Raw genomic sequence first — 24,138 nt, 5'->3', positions numbered from 1 at the left:
GGCATTTTGAAGGCATTGATAATGGTAATTTGCTCTGCTCAGGAACTGTGTTCATTCAGACCAGGTGAGATTTAAAGAATCGAATACCAAAAGTACAAGAAAATGTTTTCACAGGAAGTCCAATGTTTTTATCTACTTTGAGTACAAAAAGTATTCAGATATAATACTGCTTATTTGAGTGTAACGAATCCAAAGGCAGAAAGATTTCATGCTTATGTGTCCTTGAGCAAGTCCTCTCTCTGGCTCCTGAATACTGAGGTGATCTATTACTCTCATCAGATTTTTAAAACTGTGCATGCATTGATGTATTAATCTCAATGATTGTAGAATTGCTCACATGTGATGCTGCAGTTCACTCATTTCCATATATCCCTGTTTTAATTCATTCAGTAAGACACGGTAATGAAAAGGACAGCAAAAACAAACCCAAACTTCACCAAGTTTTTGGGGGGGGGGGGGCTGTGTCAAAAAAATGAAATACATGGCAAAAACTGAGCGCCACACCCTGAGGAAAAAGCACAATCTGCACAATTCAAGTGTGCAAGCCAGAGGAGGGGGGAGAGGAGACCCACCTCTCTCAAAAATAGAGAAGCACATTACTTTGATTCTTGCGCTAGAGGTCCTCGAACAGCTGACTGCCCAATGATTACTGTACTAAATGATCCCGCCTGTGCCTCATTGCTGTATATTAGAAGACTGCATGGAGTGCGACACCTTTCACAAGCATATCAGGGTTCCACATTATTTTCATCTTTGGGCTTCATCTTGAGTCTGAGGAAATTAAGAAATGGCAGTTTTGAATTGTTAATCCTATTATATTGTCTGATTCAGTTGCTCATCGTAAAGATTTTAGTTTATTTCTCCCTGTTGTTCCTCAACACTAGAACAGAGGTGATCATGAGCGCAATGATCCACAGTGACAAAACTGATCCAGAGTATCATTATTCTTACAAAATGCCAATCGTGTGTCGTCGTATTCAGATCTGGACCTAATAGAAGTTAGAAGAAACATCGGCGCCTCAGATGTTCAGAGTTAACCACATCAAAACCTTTCAGATGTCTGCTCAATTACAAAAAGTGGTCATCTCCAGACATTAGGAAGTGATTGTTGTTGGGAACACAGATTCCAAGTGAGTGAAGTTTAAAATAGAAAATGGGCTTCCATTTTATTGTGACGAATTGGTTGTTTTCCAAATTCTTGTTTGAGAGCGCTTTCATGACAGGAAATGAGGGTAGAAAGAGGGGATGACATCCCACAAAGGTGGACTTCAACCTCGCGTGAAATAATTATTTTTCCATACATCCATGTAATCTCATTTCAGGCACTAATGGGGAGGCCTCCTGCCCAAAAACTCATAAAGAGTTTCATAAGGAGTCTGAATCTACCCCCCCCCCCCCACACACACACACCCACCCATCCAGTCACCACAGCAATGAACAAAGTTTGCTAAAAGCGTCTGTAGGTGAAAAACTAAACGTATGAGCCATTTAATGGAAGACATTTTATGGGCTTAAGTTTGTGAGTGTGTCAACCTCAGAGGGGGAGCTCACCTTATCCTTCATTCTCACCCGTTTTCTTTTCCATCCCCCCCGACGCCATCCCTCCCTCATGCACGCTCTCCCCCTTCCCTCTCTTGCTTGGATTGATCTTTAATAAGCATCCCCTCCTCTCCTCCCCCTGGCCTCCATCTTTCCATTAGTTTATCTGTAGTTTTACTCTCTTGGGGGAGCGCTGGACCTTTTATGGCTCTACAGGAGAGGTGGCGTTGGTTTCTGCGGTTGTGTGTGGGAATGAATGACAAGTGGGTGCATGCTATGCTTCACACCCTCGTGACTACAATAAAGTTTAGGTCTGCTTTATGTATCGACCTTGAATCAGTATGTAACCGAAGCTCAACAAACAGCATCCAGCAACGTGAATGCATTTCTGCTTTATTTGGCGTTACGTGTATGTGCATGAAAATTCAAATGAGCTGCAATGTCTTTTTGTTGTATGTGAACTTGTACACTCCCACACTGGAATGTGTTTGTGTTTTATCTCAGTGTGCCCTCATTTTTGTCTATGAGCTCATGTTGTCCATCTGCATGCAGTCATGACAGCAGTGTGTGTGTGTGTGTGTGTGTGTGTGTGTGTGTGTGTGTGTGTGTGTGGATATATGTGTTTGTAGATATGTGTGTGTGTGTGTGTGTGTGTGTGTGTGTTTGTGGATAGAGGAGGGGGAGGTCTCCAAAGTCCCCAGGCAGAATAATGAAGGTAAATGGATCCCAGATGGACTGTTTTCCTCTTTTCTGTGTTGTCAATGACGTGAGGAGAGTGACAGGCCTCTAATGGGAAACAGACTCACACACACCGGCTTTGAACTCTGCCGGCAGCGTCCAGCCTCTCCCCGCCCTGGGACAGCACTGCTCTCCTCCTAAAAAACAATAGCTTGAAGGAAATCCTCATCTGTTTCAAGCCCCTAAAAAACATTGAGCGGCTACAGGAGTTGATAAAATAATGTAACACTGTCAAGCAGACTTAGTCAAGGCTTCTGCATCAAAGGTTGTGTCTGCCGGTGATTTTTTTTCTAGACATATTATCAATATTTGTCATCTCAGAGTGACTGGCACTTGGACTTAAAAAAAAAAAACCAGTGTAGGGCTTTGGCGATCTACTCTAATTTAATGGTTTTGCTAGCTTTGAATGAGCCTACCTATACACATTGGGAGATGCTCTTCCTTCAAATCATCAAAATCTGTAATATTCTGTATTCTGGTGGCAGATTGAGTTGGTAGCTTGAATGTAATGGTTGGAGGACAAAGCAGAAGATTTAAGAGGTAATACATGGTTGCTGTGGAGCTGGCTAATAGTTTCCTGTGATGAGAAGCGAGAAAATGGATTTGTTTTGCAATTGGAGGATTGTAACTATCATGCAGCACAAGAAAAAGCAAGAGAGCGTGAATCCTCACCATCAAGCAACACCATGAAGCAAACAGTCAGCAGCGATAGAAAAAGAAAAGGATAGCACGGGTGTGGCCTCTCCCAATGGAAAATTACTGATGAGAGACAATTGTAGAAATAGTTAAGCTGTTTAATTCGTTAATAAGTACCTAGATTTGTTATAGCTGCATTTGTTATTTGTCATTTATCTGATCAGTTGTGATTTCTGTACAGCATTGGAAAGACTTCCAGTGTTACTCTATTAAGTTGTTTTTTTTGTGACTATTATTTCCATTTCAAAATTGTTGACAGTAACATTTGTGCATTTTGATGGCTTTGAAATGATCATTCAATCATCTTTATGTGTTTTATGGTAGAAACACTGGCACAATTATGCTGTGGGCCTGGCTCCATGTTGATACACTCGTGTGACTGAAGAAGAAACCAGATTTGCTCTCTTTTGACTCTTGCTATATAATTAAGGATGAAATGTGCACATGGGCAGATCAGAAAGATCGGCACCAGAACAACCACTTGATCCTTCTCACTGCGGATAACACTGCCAGGTTTATCTTGGCTTTAAACACTGCTTGGAATATGAAGATTACACACTGGTGTTGTTCTTTAAGAACCTAAAATTCAACTTGTATCAACCTTGCAACACTTTAACAGTGGTGTGTCTTTGTGTGTGATTGCAGGACGGTGGTGATGCCAATCGCCCAGGAGTTTTCCCCGGATGTTGTCCTGGTGTCAGCTGGGTTCGATGCTGCTGAAGGCAACCCTGCTCCGCTTGGAGGGTACAAGGTCTCCGCCAAATGTAAGCTCAGCTCTTGACCACAGACAGTACACTCCACCTTCCAATCTATCACGCAAGCTCTAATGTCTAGCAGTAAAAATGTTGTGTATTGGTACTGCGGGTATTTAGAAACATTACTAGACAGACCAAAGACTACTGCATCCCTGATGTAACCATAATTATAGTACTAAGTAGTTTGCACGGTGCTGTGGGAGGATCCATGAGGTAAAAATACACACTTGTTTCAATATTGGAAATGATAGTAACACTAGTTTAGGTTGGTTTTGGACACTAAGTTGCTAACAGCAGTTTTATTGGGGTTAGCTCTTAGTTCATCTTATCATGTGTGTCTCTACCACAGGTTTTGGCTTCCTGACACGCCAGCTCATGTCTCTAGCAGGGGGTCGTGTGGTTTTAGCACTTGAGGGAGGTCATGACCTCACTGCTATCTGTGATGCGTCTGAAGCCTGCGTCAGTGCACTCCTGGGCATACAGGTGAGGCCTGCTGTTCTATTCAAATTCTGCTTCGATGAGGAAACCATTTATAATAGCATTAAAATTCCTAGGGTCTGTTTCGTATCAAGGGTTTTGACAGACAGGGAATCTCCGACAACACATTTCAGTTATTTGTCTCTTTCATAAGAACTTAGTGTGAGCGTGGGCTGTGGCAAAAATGACAATCAGTTCGGTTTTCAGTGGGAACTTGAAGCCTCCAATGCAGAAATGCAGAGAATGAAGTAGGAAGCTCTTCTGAGGGAAAAATATGTCTTTTCATCCATTACACCAGACAGTTGAAGAGATATATTTTCTAACTAGGTAACTGACCATATTTGTGGACAACCTACACACCAAATAGAATTGTATTCAAGCAATCTTAAAGCATGTTCTTCCCACATTGATAGTTTTAAGATATATGAATGAATGTGAGGTGAATGTGTCCTCATGGTTGTGTGTTGGTCCTGCAGGAGCCGATGTCAGAGGAGGTTCTACTCCAGAAGCCCAACGCTAACGCTGTCCACTCCCTGCAGACGGTCATACAGATACAAAGTGAGCAGAAAACACTTCTGAACTTGATGGAATTTTGTGAATATCTAATTGACCATTTTTCCCTTTGCATTTTAATATGCAACACATGCGGCTATGCTGCTCCAGTTAATGCATGATTGTGTGTGTGTGTGTGTGTGTGTGTGTGTGTGTGTGTGTGTGTGTGCGCGCGCGTGCAGGTCAGTACTGGCAGAGTGTGAAGGCCTACAGTGGGTCAGTGGCTCTGTCCTACCTAGCTGCTCAGAGAAGAGACTGCGAAGAGACAGATGCTGTCAACGCTCTGGCTTCGCTCTCTGTGGGAGTTCTTTCCAACAAGAGGTAACTGACACATATTAACTCACACACAGTCGTGCAATCAAGAAGTGTAACACACTCCCAGCTCTTCACTGACTCAATTCACTCTTTCCTCCAGCCTTCCTGATGAACCAATGGAACATGACAGTGACTCCATGTAGAAGGATTCCACCAATCACCTCAGGAACACCGGTAGCCTCGGATCTCCAGTTTTCTCATGACCACAACAGGGGACTTTTTTGTGATGCCACTGAGCCCCAACCACCTGCCTTATTTTCACACATGTACACAAACAACACACACAGCTGAACCTCTACAGACGTGAGCACCTCAGTGCTGGCAACCAGCACCACCTACAGCTGGGAAACCTCACCAAAGAGCAATACTAGATGATCTTTAATAGACTTTTCATATCTCCTGACTGACTTTGGATTCTGTGTTTGTACAGTACAACAGCTCTGTAAACCATATAGAAACAGACAACTCTGATTTTTCTTGAAGCACTATGTACCACACACTGTTAACTTGCTTAACGTGAGGACCAACAGTAAGGTTCAGAAGGAGACTTTGGACTATAAGTGACGCTCTCCTGTGCCACCTTGCTTCCTTAATCTTAGCTGAAGCAAATGCCAACCGAACGAGATGAAAACGGCGGATGGCCAAGTGATATCAGGTGAAAGCATTTACACACATACACACACACACCTGATAGACAAGATGCAACGAGTGACCACATTTAAAAAAAGACAAACAGAATATGGAAAAACGACCCAGTGATTGTCTGCTTAATGTCATTACACGCAGTTTAACCACTAAAAAAAAGACAGAGAGAAAAAGAAGACGCAACATGGACAACTGTGGTTTTGGAGAAACAAAGAAAGGGAAAAGCTCCCTGCTGTTTTATTGCACTGTTCATTCCATAATGTGAAGCATAAGAAATTCCAAAGCTCTGGGAAAAACCAAACAACTCTCCTCTGAGTTATGGCATTGTTTTTGAAGATTTGGATGAATGGACGGCCTTTTTGCCATGTCTTTGTCCCACTCATCACCTGAGATGTCTTATGAACTCCTCGACACACTCACAGATTGACCGAAATACTGTAGAGTTGTATTTTTGATGAAGTTGATTTGGAACGTGGACAAGATTTTAAGAGCAGGATTTGTTTTCACTGCTGTTTCATGTCTTAGATACACACACACAGCGCGCGCGCACACACACAGGTGTGTGCAGAACAATGACGAGCTATAGATGTACCACTAGTATTGAATACTGTATATTACTGTTTATATTTTAGAGGAAATGAGCGTTCATTCCACCGTGGCACCACTGAGGACCATTGTATTGTTCAGTTGTAGCAACAATTTTAATGCACTTAGACATCAACCAAGGGAAACTGCCTTAAACAGCCTGCACTTGGCAACGGGACCGTGTGGACGCAACAAGAACTTTCTCTCGGAACGACTCGTCTTTTGAAGACAGTATTTGAACCTGTGGATGTAAGTGAACATCATCACATATGCAGACTTCTGTGGGAGCTGCTTGGTGTCCACATACATGCTGTATAGAGTTGTCAAGGCCTGGTTAGTAGTGCTTTGAATGTTTTGTTCATTATCTTCAAAAATGTCTGACTTCCAGGCTTTGTCAATGTCTAATTTAGGAAACTAAGGCATTGTTTTGTTTTTAAGTGAAACTGACTGTTTTGGTCTTTTTTTTCCATGAGTGTTTGCTCATACTCTGTTGAATGCAACTGTGGCTATCTGACTTGGCATCAGGCTACATGGTGCCATGCTAAATGCATAAAAACTCCCCCAAAGTGCTCATCTCAAATTGATGTCTCCAAAAAAGGTGTTTTGTTTTTTTTTCCTTTCAAGTACTCACAAATAGGTGTCTTGAGCTCGCAGAGAAGTTTTTCTTCCTGCATCACTTCTTTGTGACTCATGAATGCATTATGAACCAGCCATGTAAATTTAGCTTGAAGGTAATGGCAACTTATGGATGACAGCTATGAAACTGTTCAAGTTAGTTTAGTTGGATAAAGAACAGGTTACTTGTCAGTTTTGCTGTTGTTGCTTTAGCAGTTGTTAGCCAACAGTAGTCATTAGCTTCAAGCTAAATACATGTGGCTGGCTCATTTCTGCATTCTGGCATCACAAAGAAAGGACACAGGTAGAAAAACCATCTTTGTGAGCTCAATTTTTGTATATGTGAAAGGCAAAATATTTTTGGGTGAAGTATTGCTTCAAAGTTACCTTTTTCAGTCTGCTACAGAGGGGCAAGTTTCTTAAGGGCTCTGCATTCCATATATCTAAATTAGAAGATCATGTTGCTTTGTAAGGAGGTTATTTTGTTGCAAACCAGAGCTGACTGAGGATATTTTCCATGCACACCAGGGTTTTACCAGCATTTGAGAGCAAGTACTCATGTTTTCAGACTAGAGCTTAAATATATCGTAGGTTGACACAATATGCTTCCAAAAGGCACTGATTTCCATTTATTCTATATTTGTTCTTTAACCTGAAAAGAGTGAAGATCATTTCTAACCAGTTTCTGGCTCCTCATCGGGCTTTGTCTGAACACGGGTGCCTCCTCTAAGTCATCACGAACATGATGAACTGGATCCAAAGCAGCAGATTTTCAACTTTCATGGCTAAGATTTGATAGCGAGAGCCCTTTAAAGCAATTTGCATTTTTGTGTAAATGCAGCTTTTGAAAGTTAACACCATCTGTACAGCACATTGTCACTGACCAAAGGAAGTACTGTCAGTTTAGCATCGATGGCGTGTGCATGCGTGCGTATGTGTGTGGTTGCACGCATGTGCTGTCCCCAGAGTCCAACATAGGGCATTGGCTGCCCAACAGAACGCTGCAGAGTCGTGATAATAATCAAGACAGAAGAAACCAAAATATTAGCTTCATCATTATTTTGATGGATGGGGGGGGGGGGGGTGTTATGTAATGTTGACAAGTGCAACTGAAAACTGCATCATTCTTGTAGTGTTGTAGATAATAGTAGCAGCCAGCGACGGTTAGCATCTTACCCAGCATGCCCAGCAGATGGATGTGGTGTCTATGAAGTCATATGCTCACTTCAGTAATGTGTTAGTCTCTGTGTGTCCGTCAAATACTGTTAATGACTTCTGTACACAGTGATATTCCCAGCAGAGGTCGTTTACGCCTCAACTCTGCATTCCCTCAATGACTGATGTCATTTGTACCTTCTTAAAGAAAGACACTGTAAATAGAACCTCCAAGACCAAAATACACACATCACACGCGTGCCTTGATGCATTGAGTTGTATGTGTATTGGTATCTCTTAACTAACTGGACTTACAGTAACTCTGTATCTATAAACATGACATTGAAATCTTTTTTCATGCTATTCTTGATTATTTACCATTATGTGTTATTTTTCCTTCACATTTCCTTTCATGTGTATGTATAGAAAGATTGTCTATTTTGTACTGTTATTTTTGTCTTTTCCTCTTGATTAAAAAGAAATACTTTCCAATGCAAGCCTTTTGTGGGTTCTTTTTTTTTTTTTTTAATCAAAACTTTACAATGCAGAAGCTGCGGGTGACTTTTGTGTCAATACATTTGATAACTACAGCATGGATAGAAATGTGCCTTATTTCAGGAGAAGATACAAAGTCATTCTCTAGTCATCCTGCACAAAACATGAGATTTAGATAAGTATTTTTGTAAATGTAAAGAATACATTTCATTACAGAAGAAAATTACATTTGAGTACAGGAAAGTAGGAAGTAAATGCATGCATGTAAGCTTAAGTGTTTTTATGAGGACCCTGAAATGGTCCAGATGACATCAGAGGAAACTGATCCGGCCAGCGAGTGCATTTGCAGCTCTGAACGACAAACCAAACCTAATTTCCTGAGGTAAAGGACACCTGCATGCAACATTTAAACCCAATGAATCTAAAGTATTCTCATTTACTTTTTTTTTTGTTTTTTGGGCATAATCTTAAATAAAAACAGGCATAAATTAAATGGACAGAAATCTATCATCAAATGTCTATTTCATTCCTGTTCTGTTTTTATTTAGTTTACATGACTGAAAGTATATTAGTCAAATATTAACCAAAACACTTTTATTTTAGCTTAGTCCATGAAAACTGACTTTGATATCTTTGCTGTGAACCTTAAAGTGAAGTTTTTTTTGGGGGGGGGGGGCATGTTGACTAAAACACACATTGGTTGTGGTCATTTGCTTAATGTTTATTTTTTATCAGCAAACTCTACATTTTTGGCATTTGTTTACTGTTCAGTGTAGTCATGTTTCACATGAACAAAATCAAGGTTGGTAGAAATACTGATATGTCATTGGTGTGTGACATTGTTAACACTATTGCGCATGTTTCCACCCAACCTCTTGTTATCGGGAAAAGTAAAAATTGGAACTTTCCATTTCGCAGTGAACCTCGAGGAACAATAACACTTTATTTCACCACTCACTCGAGTTCTATTTTAATTGAGCCCTTTAATGCAGTTTATTCATACCCTGACTTGTTGTGTTAAAGCTTTAATGACACAGCAATAGTCTACACAGCAGTAAACCAGCAGGCTACTTTAAGATCAACCAACGACTCTTAAAGCCCAAATGGGTTATAAATATCCCCAGAGCCTTTAATTGCACATTATAACATGTTCTCTCTGGAGGAATTAACTGTTCCTGACTGACCAGGCAAAAGCATACAGACCTCATTAAACAGGAGGGACTTGAAAGCCTTTCTGCTGGCTCTTTCCTTCGTAAGCGCGCGCACACACGCACACACACACATAATACATAGTGACTGCAAAACCTTGGCATAAAGGGAGAATCTGTTACCTGCAGCGACAGATGAACCTACAAGGAAAGACAAGCCATTTACAAGTCAGTGTTTGCTGTATGGCTCATGCAGCTACCAGGTAATCCCAGCAGAGGGGTTTTTGTTGTTGTTTTTTTTGGAAGCGCTGCACCTACAGGACCACGTGTCACTGGTTGACCAGAGTGAAACTCCCGAGAAAAATCATTCAGACCCTGAATGAGAAGATGAAGTATTTGTAACCCCGCCTACGCACAGTTGTATCGGGGTAAAAAAAATAAACTGATGTTTCCCACGTGATCTCACTCCAGGATTCAACCGAGCACCAGAGTAGAGTTGCAGGTGGGTTGTGCAGGTGGGTCTTAAGGGGGTGGGTCCCAAGTACGTGCAGCTCCTCCTACATTGGAAAAAGGCTATGTATCTGCAATAAATTGACTCATGAGCAGTCATGTGACATGGCACTGTCACAAACACGTCGTGAAGTTCCCCTTGTGCAGTCAGCGATTCAGCTAAGCTTGCTAGCGTTCCATTTTAGTGTAAACAATGAGAAACTATGGCTTTTCAGAGATATTCAAAATGACATTTAAAAGACAAAAAGCCAAACAACAGTTGGTGGAGCCCGCCAGCCAGCAGCCGACAGAATGTGAAGACGTGGAGGCGCAGAGGACCAGGAGCAGCCCGGGACGAGCTCACGCTAGCGCGGCTAACACAGCAGACCTGCTGCCAAGGTCGTCAACCAGCTCCGAGGTGCCGCCAACACCATTAGCTCAGTACACAGCAGAGCCGCCGCTGCCCGGGTCAGAGGAGACTGCAAACGGGAGAGATGGAGCCGCTGCTGTTGCACCTGCTTCTGTTGCCCGTCTTCTAAAAACTGCCAGGCAAATCTGTTCAAAAGGCTCCAGCTGGCACCGACTCTCCCTGTGGGATCTGCGACGTCTGAGATACATTTTTCTGCAATTACAATTTGGAACTGGTGACTGTCAACAGTGGGAGTTAAGAGGTTTTCAGCACTGGGATATGAGGGGAGGAAGGAGGGGTGTGTACTTCTACCCCAGGTAAGACACTCCACCTTTGTTTTATATTTACAACCTGTAACTGTAACAACTGTGCTTTAAGTATGAGTGTCTGCATGCCAGCTTTCCATCTCACACAAAATTAGTTATAAAGTGTGGTATGCCTGCACTAAATAATTAACATTGCTACATCGGAATTACAACCCAACAGTCGTAAAGACCTAAACAAATTGATCTTTCACTTTACAGAAACTTCACGGTTGTGAATGCAAAAACCTATGAATTAGGAAGTCCTGGTAGGTCCCTCATCTCCTGCTCCCATTGTTTGACTTGGTGGCAAACCTGAATTTATTGTATTTTATTACTGTACCTTTACACTCGCGTCATTGAAAAAAAAAAGAGTGCCCTACCCAGCACGAGAGTCAAACAACGGCTATGACTCCAGATTTTCCGGTAACATGTCCGAGGGAGCTAGCCTAAATATTAGCGTTGGCCTAGCCAGTGGCGGCGTTAGCCTAGCCTCCGGTGCTGCTGGTGCATCTGTACCCTCGGTGCACTGCAGTGGGAAGTCCCCAGGCCCGATCTGATCATCTTCTTTGATGAAATATGAGATGAAGATTATGAGGCTGAATAGAGATAGATAGATAGATAGATAGATAGATAGATAGATAGATAGATAGAGAATAGCTGTGTCGTCGTACTGTATGTGAAGGCTTAAACAGCCTTAAACAGCCCCTCAACTTAGAAATTGTCAATTTCTTTTATTGTGTTGATCCCCCCCCCCCCATGTAAATTTTAGGATTTTTCCTCACCCTGATCGAGGGACAGAGGATGTAGCGTTGTGTAAAGCTTATAAATCCCCTCAAGTTCATTTTTGATTTGGGGTGTCATAAATGATTTTTTTTTTTTAATTGAGAATTGAAACATTTTGGTTGAAGTATTGCCTTAAAGATATTGTCATTTAAATTAATCTCTTAATGAGAACCGAATTTCCAGTTTCCTTTGTCTGAATGTATTCTAAATTGTTAGACAGTATAGAAGCTAATAAGGGAATTTATCCATCAACAAACAACATAAACTAAAGTTTTAATTTTCAGTTCACGCCCGTTTGAAGGCATCCTTTCCTTGACTCCTCTTTCAGCCTGCGGACGTTGTAGTTTGTAGTTTGTTTAGTTTGTTTGTCTGCGCCGTTGAGGATTCTCGTCCTCGCCAACTTGCAAAATACTGAATTTAGGAAAAAAGTTGGGAGAAACTGGATGGGGCGTGTGAGCAAGACACTGCAGCTGGAGGGCAGTGACTGGAGTGAGTGTATAAAAAGACAGTGAGTGTAGCAGTAAATATTTGGTAGAGGGGCAGTTGTCTGCTAAATAGATGCTCCTCAGCCACAAAGCAGAAGCGGAGGAGGCGGAAGGTCTCGTCGTCTTTGTTCTGCTGCTGCGGCTGTGTCGGCTCAAGGTCGCTAACTGATCTAGAAAGATCAGCAGCCAATCAACCTGCAACACTTGCTGCACCGGAGATGTATCTACTATCACTCAGACGCTCGGAGACCTTCCTGTTTGTAGTGCTGGCCCACTGTCAAAAAAGGAGAGGGAGCGAAGGAGAGAGAGTTTAACAAGGGAGACAGGAGACAAAGAGGGTGCGGCGCTCGTATAAATCCTTCATCATCCAGTTTTTACTTCAACAACAAGAATCTCATGATTTGTTTGGGGACAGCTTTATTTTCAGGACTGAAACTGCAGCTCTGTCTCTCGTAATACTGCCCATCATTTCACGCTTGAGTCAATGTTTGCTTCTAAAAACAAAGCCTGTAAATTAAAGAACAAGAGATGGACAGCTTGACTCGCGTGAAGACTGTTAATCTCTGTCTTATGTTTTAAATCAGACCAAACACTCGCACAGTCTATCTACCTTTCCTCTTTGTCAGTTTGGCTTGACAGCAAAAAAGAAAAAAAAAAGTAAAAAAATCCTTCTCCAAGTCAGTCCAAATTCTGATTGATATACATTTTTTTTATATACTTAAATAGTCCTCTTTCTCCCTTCGCAAGTGTTGTTACTAAAAATGTCCACTTGTGTGTCAAAGTCCACGTGAGTAGAATGGCAGATATCACGGAGCGGAGACGGGCGGGGAAGATCCGTCACTTGATTCAGCAGCTGCAAAGAGAAAAAGCCAGAGGTGTTACTGCAGTAAGCGCTCCACCTTGGCGGTCAGTACTCGGAATGCACATTTTAACGTATTCATCAGAGACGGCACACGGGCGTGATTATTCTACTTTTTTTACTCAAACTCATCAGCAGTAACCTAGAAGACGAACTTAACAGTCGCTCTCATTTCAATTAATTATTTACACAAAACGTGACACTGAACTGCGATCAGTCTGCATACAGAAAAGTTGGGACACTCTACAAATGTGGCAGTGATTTTCAGCTTTTGGGGAAAATTTTTTTGTTGTACTTCCTCCCAAGAGTCAGACGAGAAAATAGATACCCTTCTCTCCTGTGTGCACCCAGCAGGAAGCTGAGACTGGCTGACTGCTAGTTAGCTTCGCACAATGAATGGTAGTGGATGGGTGGAGTTAGCATTCCTCTGTTAAAAGTCATCAAGGTCTGCAGTCGCTCTTCTGATGATAAACAAACATTGGCTAGACCAAGATAGACCAAGGTGGAACAGCAAATATGTGTATTTACCAAAAAGGTGTCATGTTCTTTCAAACACCAGTCAATAAAAACTGGATTCTCTCTAAATGTCAAGTGTTTTCTAAGATGTCAGGTGATAGTTTGAGACCCCTCAGGGATGCCTGTGCTGACTTTGGGGCTCACTAAAAGACTTTCTTCATTGGAGCTGGAAACATTAGCTACCTCCCTGGGACACTAATGATAGGTTGCTGGTATTCACGCATACTGGAAGTGATGGAAGAAGTGGCGTGTCATGAATGTGTAGAGTACAAACTACCGCGAGAATCCTCGTCGCTGGGGAGTTTGGTTGTTTTAATGAAATAGAGCGAAGTAATGCAGGTAAAACCAAGAGGTTTAAGAATGACAATTTGGTAATACTGTTCCATAGAAAAGCCTGTGTGTGCAGACACCTATCTCTGGATGTGCATTTGAGTTTGTGTGTGTGTGTGTGTGTGTGTGTGTGTGTGTGTGTGTGTGTGTGTGTGTGTGTGTATAAATCAGCTCTCACCTCCTCCATCACTCCCAGTGGTTTATGGGAGCCCAGTGGGGAGCCGCATCAGCCTCCCCTTTGATGGTGACACGTATGATTCATAGCTTTCAGAAACCGTTTGTTTTCATTACGCCTCCTCGTCAGCTCGCCGTAGCTGTATCACGGTTTCGTGCAACGCAAGCAAATTTGGGTCAGAATGAGAGGAAAGAATTTAAGAGGAGAGTTTTTTTGGCACCAGAAGAAACAAAGGGGCTTGGTTTGGGTCTAAAGAGGAGAAACTTAAGTCAGGACGATGGATGGCTGCTTTTTTCCACCATCTTTTGGATTCGAAGGTGGCCAGGGATACATCATGTGCCTTGGAAAAGTCGGAGTTAAAAAGGAAAAGAAGAAGTCCATCTTTTTTTATTATCCATCCGCATACTTTAGTTGTTCCACCAGTTTTACAACCTTATTTTATGTCCGGTGCAAGCTAAGACTGAAGCTCCAGTGTAGGTGAAAATATGCATACCTATAGTGATGATGATGGACCTGATGATCATGATACCGATGGTGCTAAAATCAAAGGTGATGACGAAGAGGACGATGAGGTTTAGCTTCATGAGCCGAGTGAGCAGGGACGAGAAGCATCTGGTTTGAAATGTTCTTGAAGCAAATCCAGCTGATCCATTGTGATCTTCATAAACAGTACAAATTTTTTAAAAGAATCCTTTAAGACGTGAATACACACACTGTCCCTGTAGCGATACAGTTCTCAAATGCTGCCATTGGCACAAGCAAGGAGGAAAAGCTGGTTTTGGCAAGCGCACAAAGAAGGAATGTGATAAGTGACTTGACTGTAATGAAAAATGACTATTTTTCTAAGCCAGGGTCACGGTTTCAGAACCAGCTCAATCCAAATTCTGCCTCTTCTAGAGTCACATAGTCTTTCCATCACCGCTGAGGCAAACAGATGATGTAAACGGAGGTGTGAGTCAACTGAGAGCAGGCTCAACGCCTCCTCAGCTCTTCAAGTAAGAATTATTCCCTGTCGTGAGGATTGTATTGTACATTTAAGGTCACCAGTTGAGTCCTGCGTCCAGGCAGCACTAGTGACCAGCAGACATGGTGGACCAGGCTCCCTCCATCCTCCACACGGAGAAGGCGTAGCTCAGTCTCTCGTGGGCCAGGTAGTTACAACCTGTCAGCTTTGAGTCCATTTCATCGCTCTGCAGAACCTGGTACAGGAAGTCGATGTAGCGCGACGCCAGTTTCAGGGTTTGGATCTTGCTCAGTTTGTCAGAAGGCAGTGTTGGAATTATCTTACGCAATGAAGCAAATGCCTCATTCAGGGATTGTGTCCGCTGGCGCTCTCGAATGTTGGCAATCACCCGCTGACCGTGTGGGTCCTCGAGGGCCGAGAGATCTCCAGGACTACGGCCGGGGATGGGAGAAAGGGAAGGGTCTGAGGAAGGAGGCCGATGTTGAGGACTCTTTTTTAGCCTTTTGGTTCCAGTTGGGGTGTAGATCTGATCCCCTGGCTTGACCTTGCCATCGTCCAATGATGTAGTGGCGGTAACTGTGGTAACCTCCACAGGTGAGCCTGTCTGCCGTTTACGCCTTATGATCCCTGGTGTTGCTACGACGACGGGACAGGCATTGGAAGGTGGTCTCCCTGTGTTCTCTTCACTAGAAAGCACCTCTCCCACAGGTTGGTCATCGTTGGACTGCTCCTCCTCTCTCATACTCGGCCACGTTTTTATCAAGTTGATGCTTCTGTAAGTGTTTCGATCCTTCCCTCCTCCTCTCGCTGCTTCGGTATGTCTCTCTCTCTCTCTCTCTCTCTCTCTCCACTCCCCCTTGTCTTCTCTCACACAGTTTCCCTCTCTTCTTGTCAGGAACTCCCTCTGTTGCGTTGTGAGTTTTCTCTGGCCCTCAGCTCTGTCGTTTTGTCTCCAGCTTTACATTGTATCACATCCAAACATGCCAGGTGATTGGTCGGTGCTAAACTCGCCGCAGAGCTTCATCTACATGCATGGATCGCCGCCAGTCAGACCGTTCTCACGTCCCGCTCCTGTAGCTGCATGTGAGTCGACAGCAACTTGAATCTGACTTTTTAAAGGGAGGGGACCGTGAAAGTTACAGCTGCCCACCCATCCTCCTCACTCATTGGTCTAGAGGACGGGTTTTTTTTGGACAGCTGAGCTTAAGACAACAGGAAGAACGAATCTTAAACTATTGGTCTGATCAAAGGGGCAAGGCGGAGACAAAGGTGCGCCGTACAGCCAACCAACTCCAACCGTTGTGACGTTTGCTCCCTGTCATAGAAGTTGCCCAAGTTTATAGGTTCCAGATTTCCTCCTAAACAAGCCCTTACCATCCCCCCCTCTCGCTCTCTGATTCTCTGTCCTCCTATGCCTCCACTCTTTACAACTGCTTTCTGTGTGAAAAAAGGAAAGCTTCTGTAGTTAAGACAAAAGACAAAATGGAAAGACGTACAGCCTAACATATGCTTTTGTTTCCACTTGAACATCCCCATTTTTTCTGCTGGATTGTGATTCTGTCTGAAGCTTTAAAAATGTAATTTTCTTCACATGTAACATTCCAACCTGATGGAGTAATGGAGGCTTGCTGGTGAAATAATTTTGCAAAAAAAGACAAGAAATAAGGGAATATATCGGAATAGATCAATATGTATTTGGTAAATCATCAAAAGCGTTTTCCTGTGTTATGAAAAAGAAAAAAAATTGGAGAAATAATTTGACAAATGAGCGAACAGTACAAGAGAATTTGGTGTTAAGAGAGGGTTTTGTGAAACAGCGGCATGTTTTTATTCTACTGGCAGTGATTCAGCTGGACCTGCAGGGAGGAAGGAGCTGGCATCAAGTCAGCTGTGCAGCACTGAGGTCCAATCACGGAATCAAGGAAAGAATGAGTTCTGTGGATCATAACTGAAGGCCTGTGAGACACTGTGTTACTTTCATCTACTGAACAGAACATCCAGAACAAGCCTCGAGTCCAGGTCCACTACGGACTCCCAAAACTCTGGGTGAGCCTCCAGCAATGTGGGCCCAAAGCCGCACCTTTACAAGAGAAGAGCCTATTGTTAGGGTATCAAAGTTAGGACGCTTCCCTCCAGAGAAACGGCTTAAATGAGAATGGGTTAGTACAGGCGTGCTTCGCGTGAGGACACAGCAGTGGAAAAACTCAAAGTGGGTCCCTCCTCTCCCTCTCTCTCTCTCCCTCTCTCTCTCTCCTTCTCTCGCTGAGTCAAATCAAAGATGGCGCAAGTCCACAACAAGCAAAGAAATGTCTATTGTCTGACCACCGATGATGTCATTCTCATGAGCACCAATGTTGCTCACCACGACTGCAGCTACGCTTTCGTGGATAGCAGTAATCTGAGTATTGAAGACAATATCCCAGTAAGGTGTTTACATGAGATTCTACAATCCTCCTGTTGCCATGCCACAGAGCAAAGTCCAACTAATGACTGAAGACACACCCACTTTACATCCAAAATGTTGAGCCTTTGACGTTTGACCAGAGATCATTTCTGTCACGTTGCAACCGGTATATTTTGAGTGTTTTCATGATAATGATGCAGAAAAATGAGCTTAGCGGGGCGTTTGTGACACTCCCTGGACACTAAAGCAGACTGATGGGACTTCCCAGCGTGTTTAAGGTGTACACGCGTCCAAGAAAGCTCTTCGGTAATGCGAGTAAGGTCACGATACCCCACGTCGTCATCCAATCCTTGCTCACATTGACCTTATTCAAATGAAAGTTGTTAGAAAATGCACTCACCATTGGCATTATCATCCTAATGAGCAGATGTGTCAATTAATAGTAAGTATAGTACGGGAAGTAACTGACACACAACTCAGCACAGGAAGTAACTGAATAATTTTGGATCTGTTCCTAGTTATTTTGTCCCCTTGATTCATATAAAAGGGATGATGAAACTATCAAGTGAAGCCCAGCTCAAACTACAGACCTTCAAAATGATCACGAAAATAGATCAACTCCCGCTGCAAACAGATTCAGTGACAATAGATGATTAGAATCCTGATGAAGTCCTCAAATCCTTAATATCTGTCAGCGATGTTAATGATTTGGCTCATCAGTATAAAGTCGAACAGACACAAATTATGTGCCTGTCGAGGTTTCATTTTAAGCAAACCGGAAATGTTGTAAAATGTGGATGAGGTGTTTACGTAATCTGGTTTTGGGTGAATAAACCAATGTTTGAAGAAGAGTCATCTATCGCATCTCAAGGCATTATTTCGCAGTTCTAATTCTTTCCAAAGTACCAGCTAGAACAGGACATGGAGACAGTTTGAGAATATCCATGAAGAAGTGGAAACAGCAGTTCAGCCACATCAAAGCTTACTCAAAGGTGTTTCTGTCTTCTTTCTTGTGGATTTAATCTGTTTTTTTAAAGACAAAAACCACCTTGAGCAGTGTAGAAATTTCTGTGGTGAAATGAAGGGAGTTTTTGTGGGCCAACTTTACCATAATTCTCCTGTTTCGAAGGATTTATAAATGGTTGCATGCAAGCACGTTAACTGCATTGGAAACGTCTTATTAATTATTAGTCAAGTTGTAAATGACTTACAACCTAATTTCCTATGAACCAATGAGGGGTTACTTTTAGGCAAAATGAAGGGGTGCAGCTAATGTATTAGGATGTCCTTAGATTAACTCAATGTTGAGCAAACCTGGTACCCTACTTCATCTAAATGGATACCAATGTTGTTGTTGAACATCACTGCATTTTTCCAAATAGTGACCCTGCACTGGTGTATGCAAAATTAGATATGTCATTCACAGCTGTTAAGTAACGCTTCAGAAAGTGTTTACAATGTAGGCAATGAGTCACTCAGAACTATTTATTTATTGTAAAAGGGGTTAAGTACCCTGCTGTCAGGCCAAGACAAGCGGTTTGATGATGCGTCTGCAGCCATGGATTACATCAGTGTGAACTTGAGCCCATAGAACAATGTACAATGGGAATCAAGAAAAAAATGATACTAGCAGCGAAGCGGTGCTAGCAGCTAAATAGCGCTAGCATTGAACTTGGTTTGGTGACGATATACTAACAGCGTACAGAGCTGGTTCGGACAAAAAGACTGTGGTGTAAAGTGAGTGTTTAACTATATTTGCCTTATTCACTGTCAGGAACCTTCGGATAATGTTCTTTAAAAAGTTGGATTGATGTGCGGTACCCATTTTTTAAGTTATTTTTAAATAGTTGGGTTTTTTTAGCTGTTTCTCAGAGTGTCTATATGTGTAGATGTGCATACAAATCAATGGACATATGGGTGCATTTGTTTACATATGAACTTAAACATGTAGACATTTATGTACATGGTATTGTTGTTCTTTTTCATCATTGGTAGTTTATCTTTGTTGATTGCTGCTCGCCCTGGTTGAGGCACATAAAGTTTGGATATGGTTATTTCTTCAGTTACATAAGAAGTGTGGGATGCAATCTTCGGGGAATTGGTATTCCTCAAGGCTCTCTTTTTTTGGTTGTAGGTTGTGGGTGGGGCTCCTTGCTTCATTTTCATTTTTCTCTGTTTTAGGAAATATGTCTGACACTCGAAATGCGAGCAGTGCTCATTTTTGAGTTGGAATATAAAGGGAATCCACAATCCACTAAAACAGAAGGGTTTTTGCACACTTGAAATCTTTGTGTCCTGGCACTATGTTTTTACAGGAAACGCACCTCTGACCAACTGAGGAGGCAAAGCTACAGAAGGCTTGGATAGGACAAGTAGTGGGAGCAGAACGCGAGGCGCAGCAATCCTGATAAGGAAGGGAATCCCATTTGTTCCTCTATTAATTATTTCAGATCCCAGAGGAGGGTATGTGGTATTGACACGTAACATATGGTACGTGGTTGGCACTGGCTTGTATATACGGACCAAATTTGGACAACCCACAATTCTTTTCTGGCTTTTTTTGCAGCCCTTCCAGATCTCAATGATCACCAGTTGATATTTGGGGGGAGATTTTAATTGCGTACTGCATCCATATTTTGATAGTAATAGCAAATCTCAAAAACGTGCTGTCATTCACTCTTTTATTGAATCTTATGCTCTTGATGACCCTTGGAGGAAAAGTAATCCAACCACAAAGCAGTACTACTACTTCTCTCCAGTGCACCACTCTTATTCCAGAATAGATCTTTTTTTTTCTCTCGGATAGCAGAATGCTCCCAATGGTTGGAGGGAGCAATTACGATGCCATTGTTATATCTGACCGCATCCCTGTGCAGCTCCACATTGGTTTCCTAGCCTACTCAAGACCTCGATGTACTTGGCGGTTGGACCCTCTTTTGCTGACCAGGGACTCGTTTAAAAGTTGTCTCTCACAATAAATAGATGTCGTCATGGAAATTAATCATACTCTGGATATGCAACTAACTACTGTGTGGGCCAGATAGTTTCATATTCAGCATACCAGAGTAAGAAATAGAAACAGCATCTGATAGAGCTTTTCAGCTAGATGCCGACTCCCCAACACCTGAGCTCCACAAGAAGAAACTATGACTAAAAACAGAATTTGATACTCTTCACATCAAACAAACTGAACGGCTGTTTCTTAAGTTGTTCTTAACAGACATTCACAGACAACTTTTAGCTCATCAAACTAGACAGTCCATAGCTAACAACACTATCCCAGGAGTCGGTACAGCTTCGGGGGAAGACATCATCAACCCGAATGACATAATAACCATTTCAAACAATTCTATACTCTTCTTTATAGCTCAGAGACGCCCAACGATCCGTTGTTTCTCAATTTCTGGATGCCTTGACAATTCTAGAAATTACATCTGAAAACGAGCACAAATAAAAGTAATTAGATCTATGCAGTCCAGTAAAGCACCAGGCCCAGATGGCTTCCCGCTTGAGTTAGATAAAGAATTTGCAACTAAATTGGCACAGATACTTAAACTACTATATCAGGAGATTTTTAAACCAAGGGGAACTACCCCAAACCATGACGCAGGCTATATATCAGTGTTACTTTAAAAGGTTAAAGATCCCTTGGTGTGTGGCTTTTGTCTCCCAGTAAGCTTGTTGAATTGTGAATACAAGATCCTAACAAAAATTGTGGCTACCCATATTGAAACTGCTGTCCCAGCAGTTGTTAACCCTGACCAAACTGGCTTTATACCAGATAGACAGTCCTACTACAACATGCGCTGCTTTCTAAATATACTGTATATGCCACATTCGACAGATTATTTCCCTATATGCTGAGAAGGCTTTCAACCGTGTCAAATGGCAATACCTATTTGCTGCTCTTGAAAGAAATTTGATTTGATTCATCATTTCTATCATGGATCAAAATATTATATTGCTTGTCAGCAGCTGCAGTGCGGGCAAAAAGGACTATTTTTGGCCTCACAGTGGCTGCAGACGGGGTTGTTGTCTCTCTCCCTACCTGTTTGACCTGGCAACAGAGCCCCTTGCTATAGCTCTTAGGGCAGAAGAGGGCATTAAGGGTATCTCCCAGGGGGACAAATCTCAGAAAGTTTCACTTTACGCGGATGGCTTGTCATTATATTTATCAAGGCCAGTAGAATCTATACCAAAACTACAACTCCTCCTAGATAATATTAGTTGTATATCAGGTTGTAAGAGTAAGTTATCTGGGAATCACAGTCACTCACTCAATGGGATAGCTCTACTGTAATTTTAAAACACTGTTTGAGCAAACTGGCAGCACGGTGGTGCAGTGGTTAGCACTGTCGCCTCACGGCAAGAAGGAAATTACTATATTTCCATCCATTTTCTTCTGCTTATCCTGTTAAGGGTCGCGGGGGGCTGGAGCCTATCCCTGCAGCCTTCAGGTGAGAGGCGGGGTTCACCTTCGACAGGTCGCTAGTGCATCACAGGGCCAACACATAGAGACAGACAACCATTCACTCTCACAGTCACACCTACAGTCAATTTAGAGTATCAATCAGCCTCGTCCCCTCTTGATGTCTTTGGACTGTGGGAGGAAGCTGGAGTACCAGAGAGAACCCACACAGGAACAGGGAGAACATGGAGACTCCACACTGAAAGATCCTGTGTCCGAGCCAGGACTCGAACCTGGAACCTTCTTGCTGTGACAGTGCTGACCACTGCACCACCGTGCCGCCTACTATCATTTCTTTTTTGATAAATCCTTTAATTGTGAACCTTTTTTATAAAAAATTATGTGGATGTATTTTGTCTTATTCAAATAGTTGTCTTTCGAACCTTTAAATCATCAGATTACAGCCATTTTTCTGACCTTGCATGTTGGTCCAATGTGTTCCGTCTCTTTTGTGCTCCACGAGGATTATTTACACGGATGCAATTGGTCAAAATCACTCAAACAGAAACCAGAAGCTTCCCTGTCCCAACATTTTCTCCCTTGCTTTGCCTTATCCAGATTTTGTTTATAGAGATTACAGCAAGAAGGCCAAAAGCCTTGTGCATTAGCATCTGTCTGACCGTAGTTAGAAAAGAGTAGCAGATCGCTTGTTTTGCTGCACTCTCTTAGGCTTAAATGAGAATAATTGTGTATAAATTTTCACAAAAGTTTTATGAGAATATGTTGAATTGCATTGATTTAGAGTCATCGGTGCAACATTCATCCTTGAGGGTTTGAAAACTACAACAGCAGCCTACCTCGCCTTCTCAAACTGACACCACACATCCCTTTGCTCTCCCTGCAAAATGCAGTTCACACTTTGAAAGGTCACACTTCCCTGTTCAAAAGATTTCTTGAAAAATTCACATCATAAAATCATCTCACTTCATGATAAACCGTGATAAAATCGCTCATTAATCACACACTTTGCATGCATTAGCTTTTAAAGTAATAATTTCACACACTTTGCGTGCTTTGACATTAAAAGTAATTATTTTGTTACTTTCATTACTGTACTGTGAGGCTGGTATACACGGCCTGACTCTCTGCCTTGTTGCCACCCGTTTTCGACCAAACTCCTGGCAGTGATGGCCTCCGCTCTCAGAGGGTTTCCTACTTCCATCATAGTACTGCTGGATTTGACAATGCTGGTGGTGCTTTGACGCCTCGTTCTGATCCTGCGAGGCTCACGTGCCGAGAAATGGGAGCTCACCTTTTCATTACAGTTCCCTGATTGCTCAAAATAAACACCTCAGAGCCCACAGTTTGAAGGAAAATGGCTAAATCAGGCTCAGATATAAACACACATATCAGGGCACAGTAAAGGGGCAATGCAGAACCCCACTCACAAGGCATTGTGTTGTACTGTATGGGAAGACCACCAACCCCCCTTCCCCTCCCAAAAAGCACAGGGCATCTGGAAAAAGGGGAAAGAAAACCGGACCTCGTCTGTTTGAACTGCACGCTCAGATGAGGACTTAGCATAAATATTTCCACTAAGAGAAACGAAAGAATGTTATCACATGCTGAGCTTTTATATAAATACACACACAGCACACACATGCACCCTTGAAAATACATACAGCGTTGGGTAAACAGAAGGATGTCATTTACTGTACCTGGTAAAATATTTGTTTATTTTACATGAATATGTTGGAGAGTGAAACGGTAACTGTCCACCATTTCTAGAATATGGATCATGTACAAAAGTTGTGTCATATTCAATATTCTTGATTCCACCCTATGTTGCTCTCCCCCTGATAGTCAAGGTAATTAGGGCCTGAGCCTGAAGGTACTTCAGGCGAAGACCTTATTTTATTTGTATTTGTGGAACCACATTCCAACAGCTCATATAAGGTCACTTTTCCCAATGAACAGGTCAAGACCCTGTTCATTTATTTGATAAACTAATTAGAATTATGTTCTTGATCTCATTTATGAGAGGGCATTCATTTAAATCTGCATGGTCACAGATTTGCAATTCTCCTGTTGTCTTTTTTTTTTGTGAAGACTCCACCCCTATGTACATTGCGCATGCGTGCGCGCACACACACACACACACACACACACACACACACACAACCAGAGAGAGGACATCAACTCCAACCACCTGAAAACCAGGTAAAAATATCTGTGTTTTTGGACCACACCAAAGCTCAATGCAGGAGCAGTGGTGAGGATTCTCACGCTAGCTCTG

The 24,138-nt window shown here is 42.4% G+C and overlaps 3 protein-coding genes across 4 annotated transcripts in view; 2 read left to right on the top strand and 1 right to left on the bottom strand.

Annotated features, from left to right (window-relative positions):
* Nucleotides 1-8,658, top strand: part of hdac7a (histone deacetylase 7a) — a 61,385-nt gene extending 52,727 nt beyond the window's left edge. For both annotated transcript variants that reach the window (XM_086214085.1, XM_086214084.1), the window contains exons 22-26: nucleotides 3,619-3,737; nucleotides 4,078-4,211; nucleotides 4,682-4,763; nucleotides 4,940-5,078; nucleotides 5,173-8,658. In XM_086214085.1, coding sequence (XP_086070211.1) covers nucleotides 3,619-3,737; nucleotides 4,078-4,211; nucleotides 4,682-4,763; nucleotides 4,940-5,078; nucleotides 5,173-5,215 — 517 coding nt within the window. In that variant the 3' untranslated portion in view covers nucleotides 5,216-8,658. The remainder of the gene's footprint in view (nucleotides 1-3,618; nucleotides 3,738-4,077; nucleotides 4,212-4,681; nucleotides 4,764-4,939; nucleotides 5,079-5,172) is intronic.
* A 1,671-nt stretch (nucleotides 8,659-10,329) lies between these two features.
* LOC147256181 (E3 ubiquitin/ISG15 ligase TRIM25) overlaps nucleotides 10,330-24,138 on the top strand; it is a 29,750-nt gene continuing 15,941 nt past the window's right edge. The window contains exon 1 of the mRNA XM_086214086.1: nucleotides 10,330-10,930. The gene's annotated coding sequence lies outside the window, so the exon portion shown is untranslated. The remainder of the gene's footprint in view (nucleotides 10,931-24,138) is intronic.
* LOC147256183 (twist-related protein 2-like) lies at nucleotides 12,503-16,099 on the bottom strand. The gene is made up of 2 exons (XM_086214090.1): nucleotides 14,560-16,099; nucleotides 12,503-13,039 (listed from the first exon to the last, which is right to left on the bottom strand). The coding sequence occupies exon 1, from the start codon at nucleotides 15,770-15,772 to the stop codon at nucleotides 15,137-15,139; it is 636 nt and encodes a 211-aa protein (XP_086070216.1). The 5' UTR covers nucleotides 15,773-16,099; the 3' UTR covers nucleotides 12,503-13,039; nucleotides 14,560-15,136.

This window comes from Aulostomus chinensis, chromosome 9 (assembly GCF_037954235.1).
Source record: "Aulostomus chinensis isolate RoL2024-O1b breed Wild chromosome 9, RoL_Achi_v1.0, whole genome shotgun sequence".
In the NCBI taxonomy this organism is placed as follows: domain Eukaryota; kingdom Metazoa; phylum Chordata; class Actinopteri; order Syngnathiformes; family Aulostomidae; genus Aulostomus; species Aulostomus chinensis.
The sequence above is the reverse complement of the archived record's forward strand: the minus strand, read 5'-3'. Positions and strand labels throughout refer to the sequence as shown.

Bases quoted from the DNA above. Each gene is read 5' to 3' on its own strand.
- LOC147256183 (XM_086214090.1), bottom strand. From the start codon at position 15,772: ATGAGAGAGGAGGAGCAGTCCAACGATGACCAACCTGTGGGAGAGGTG.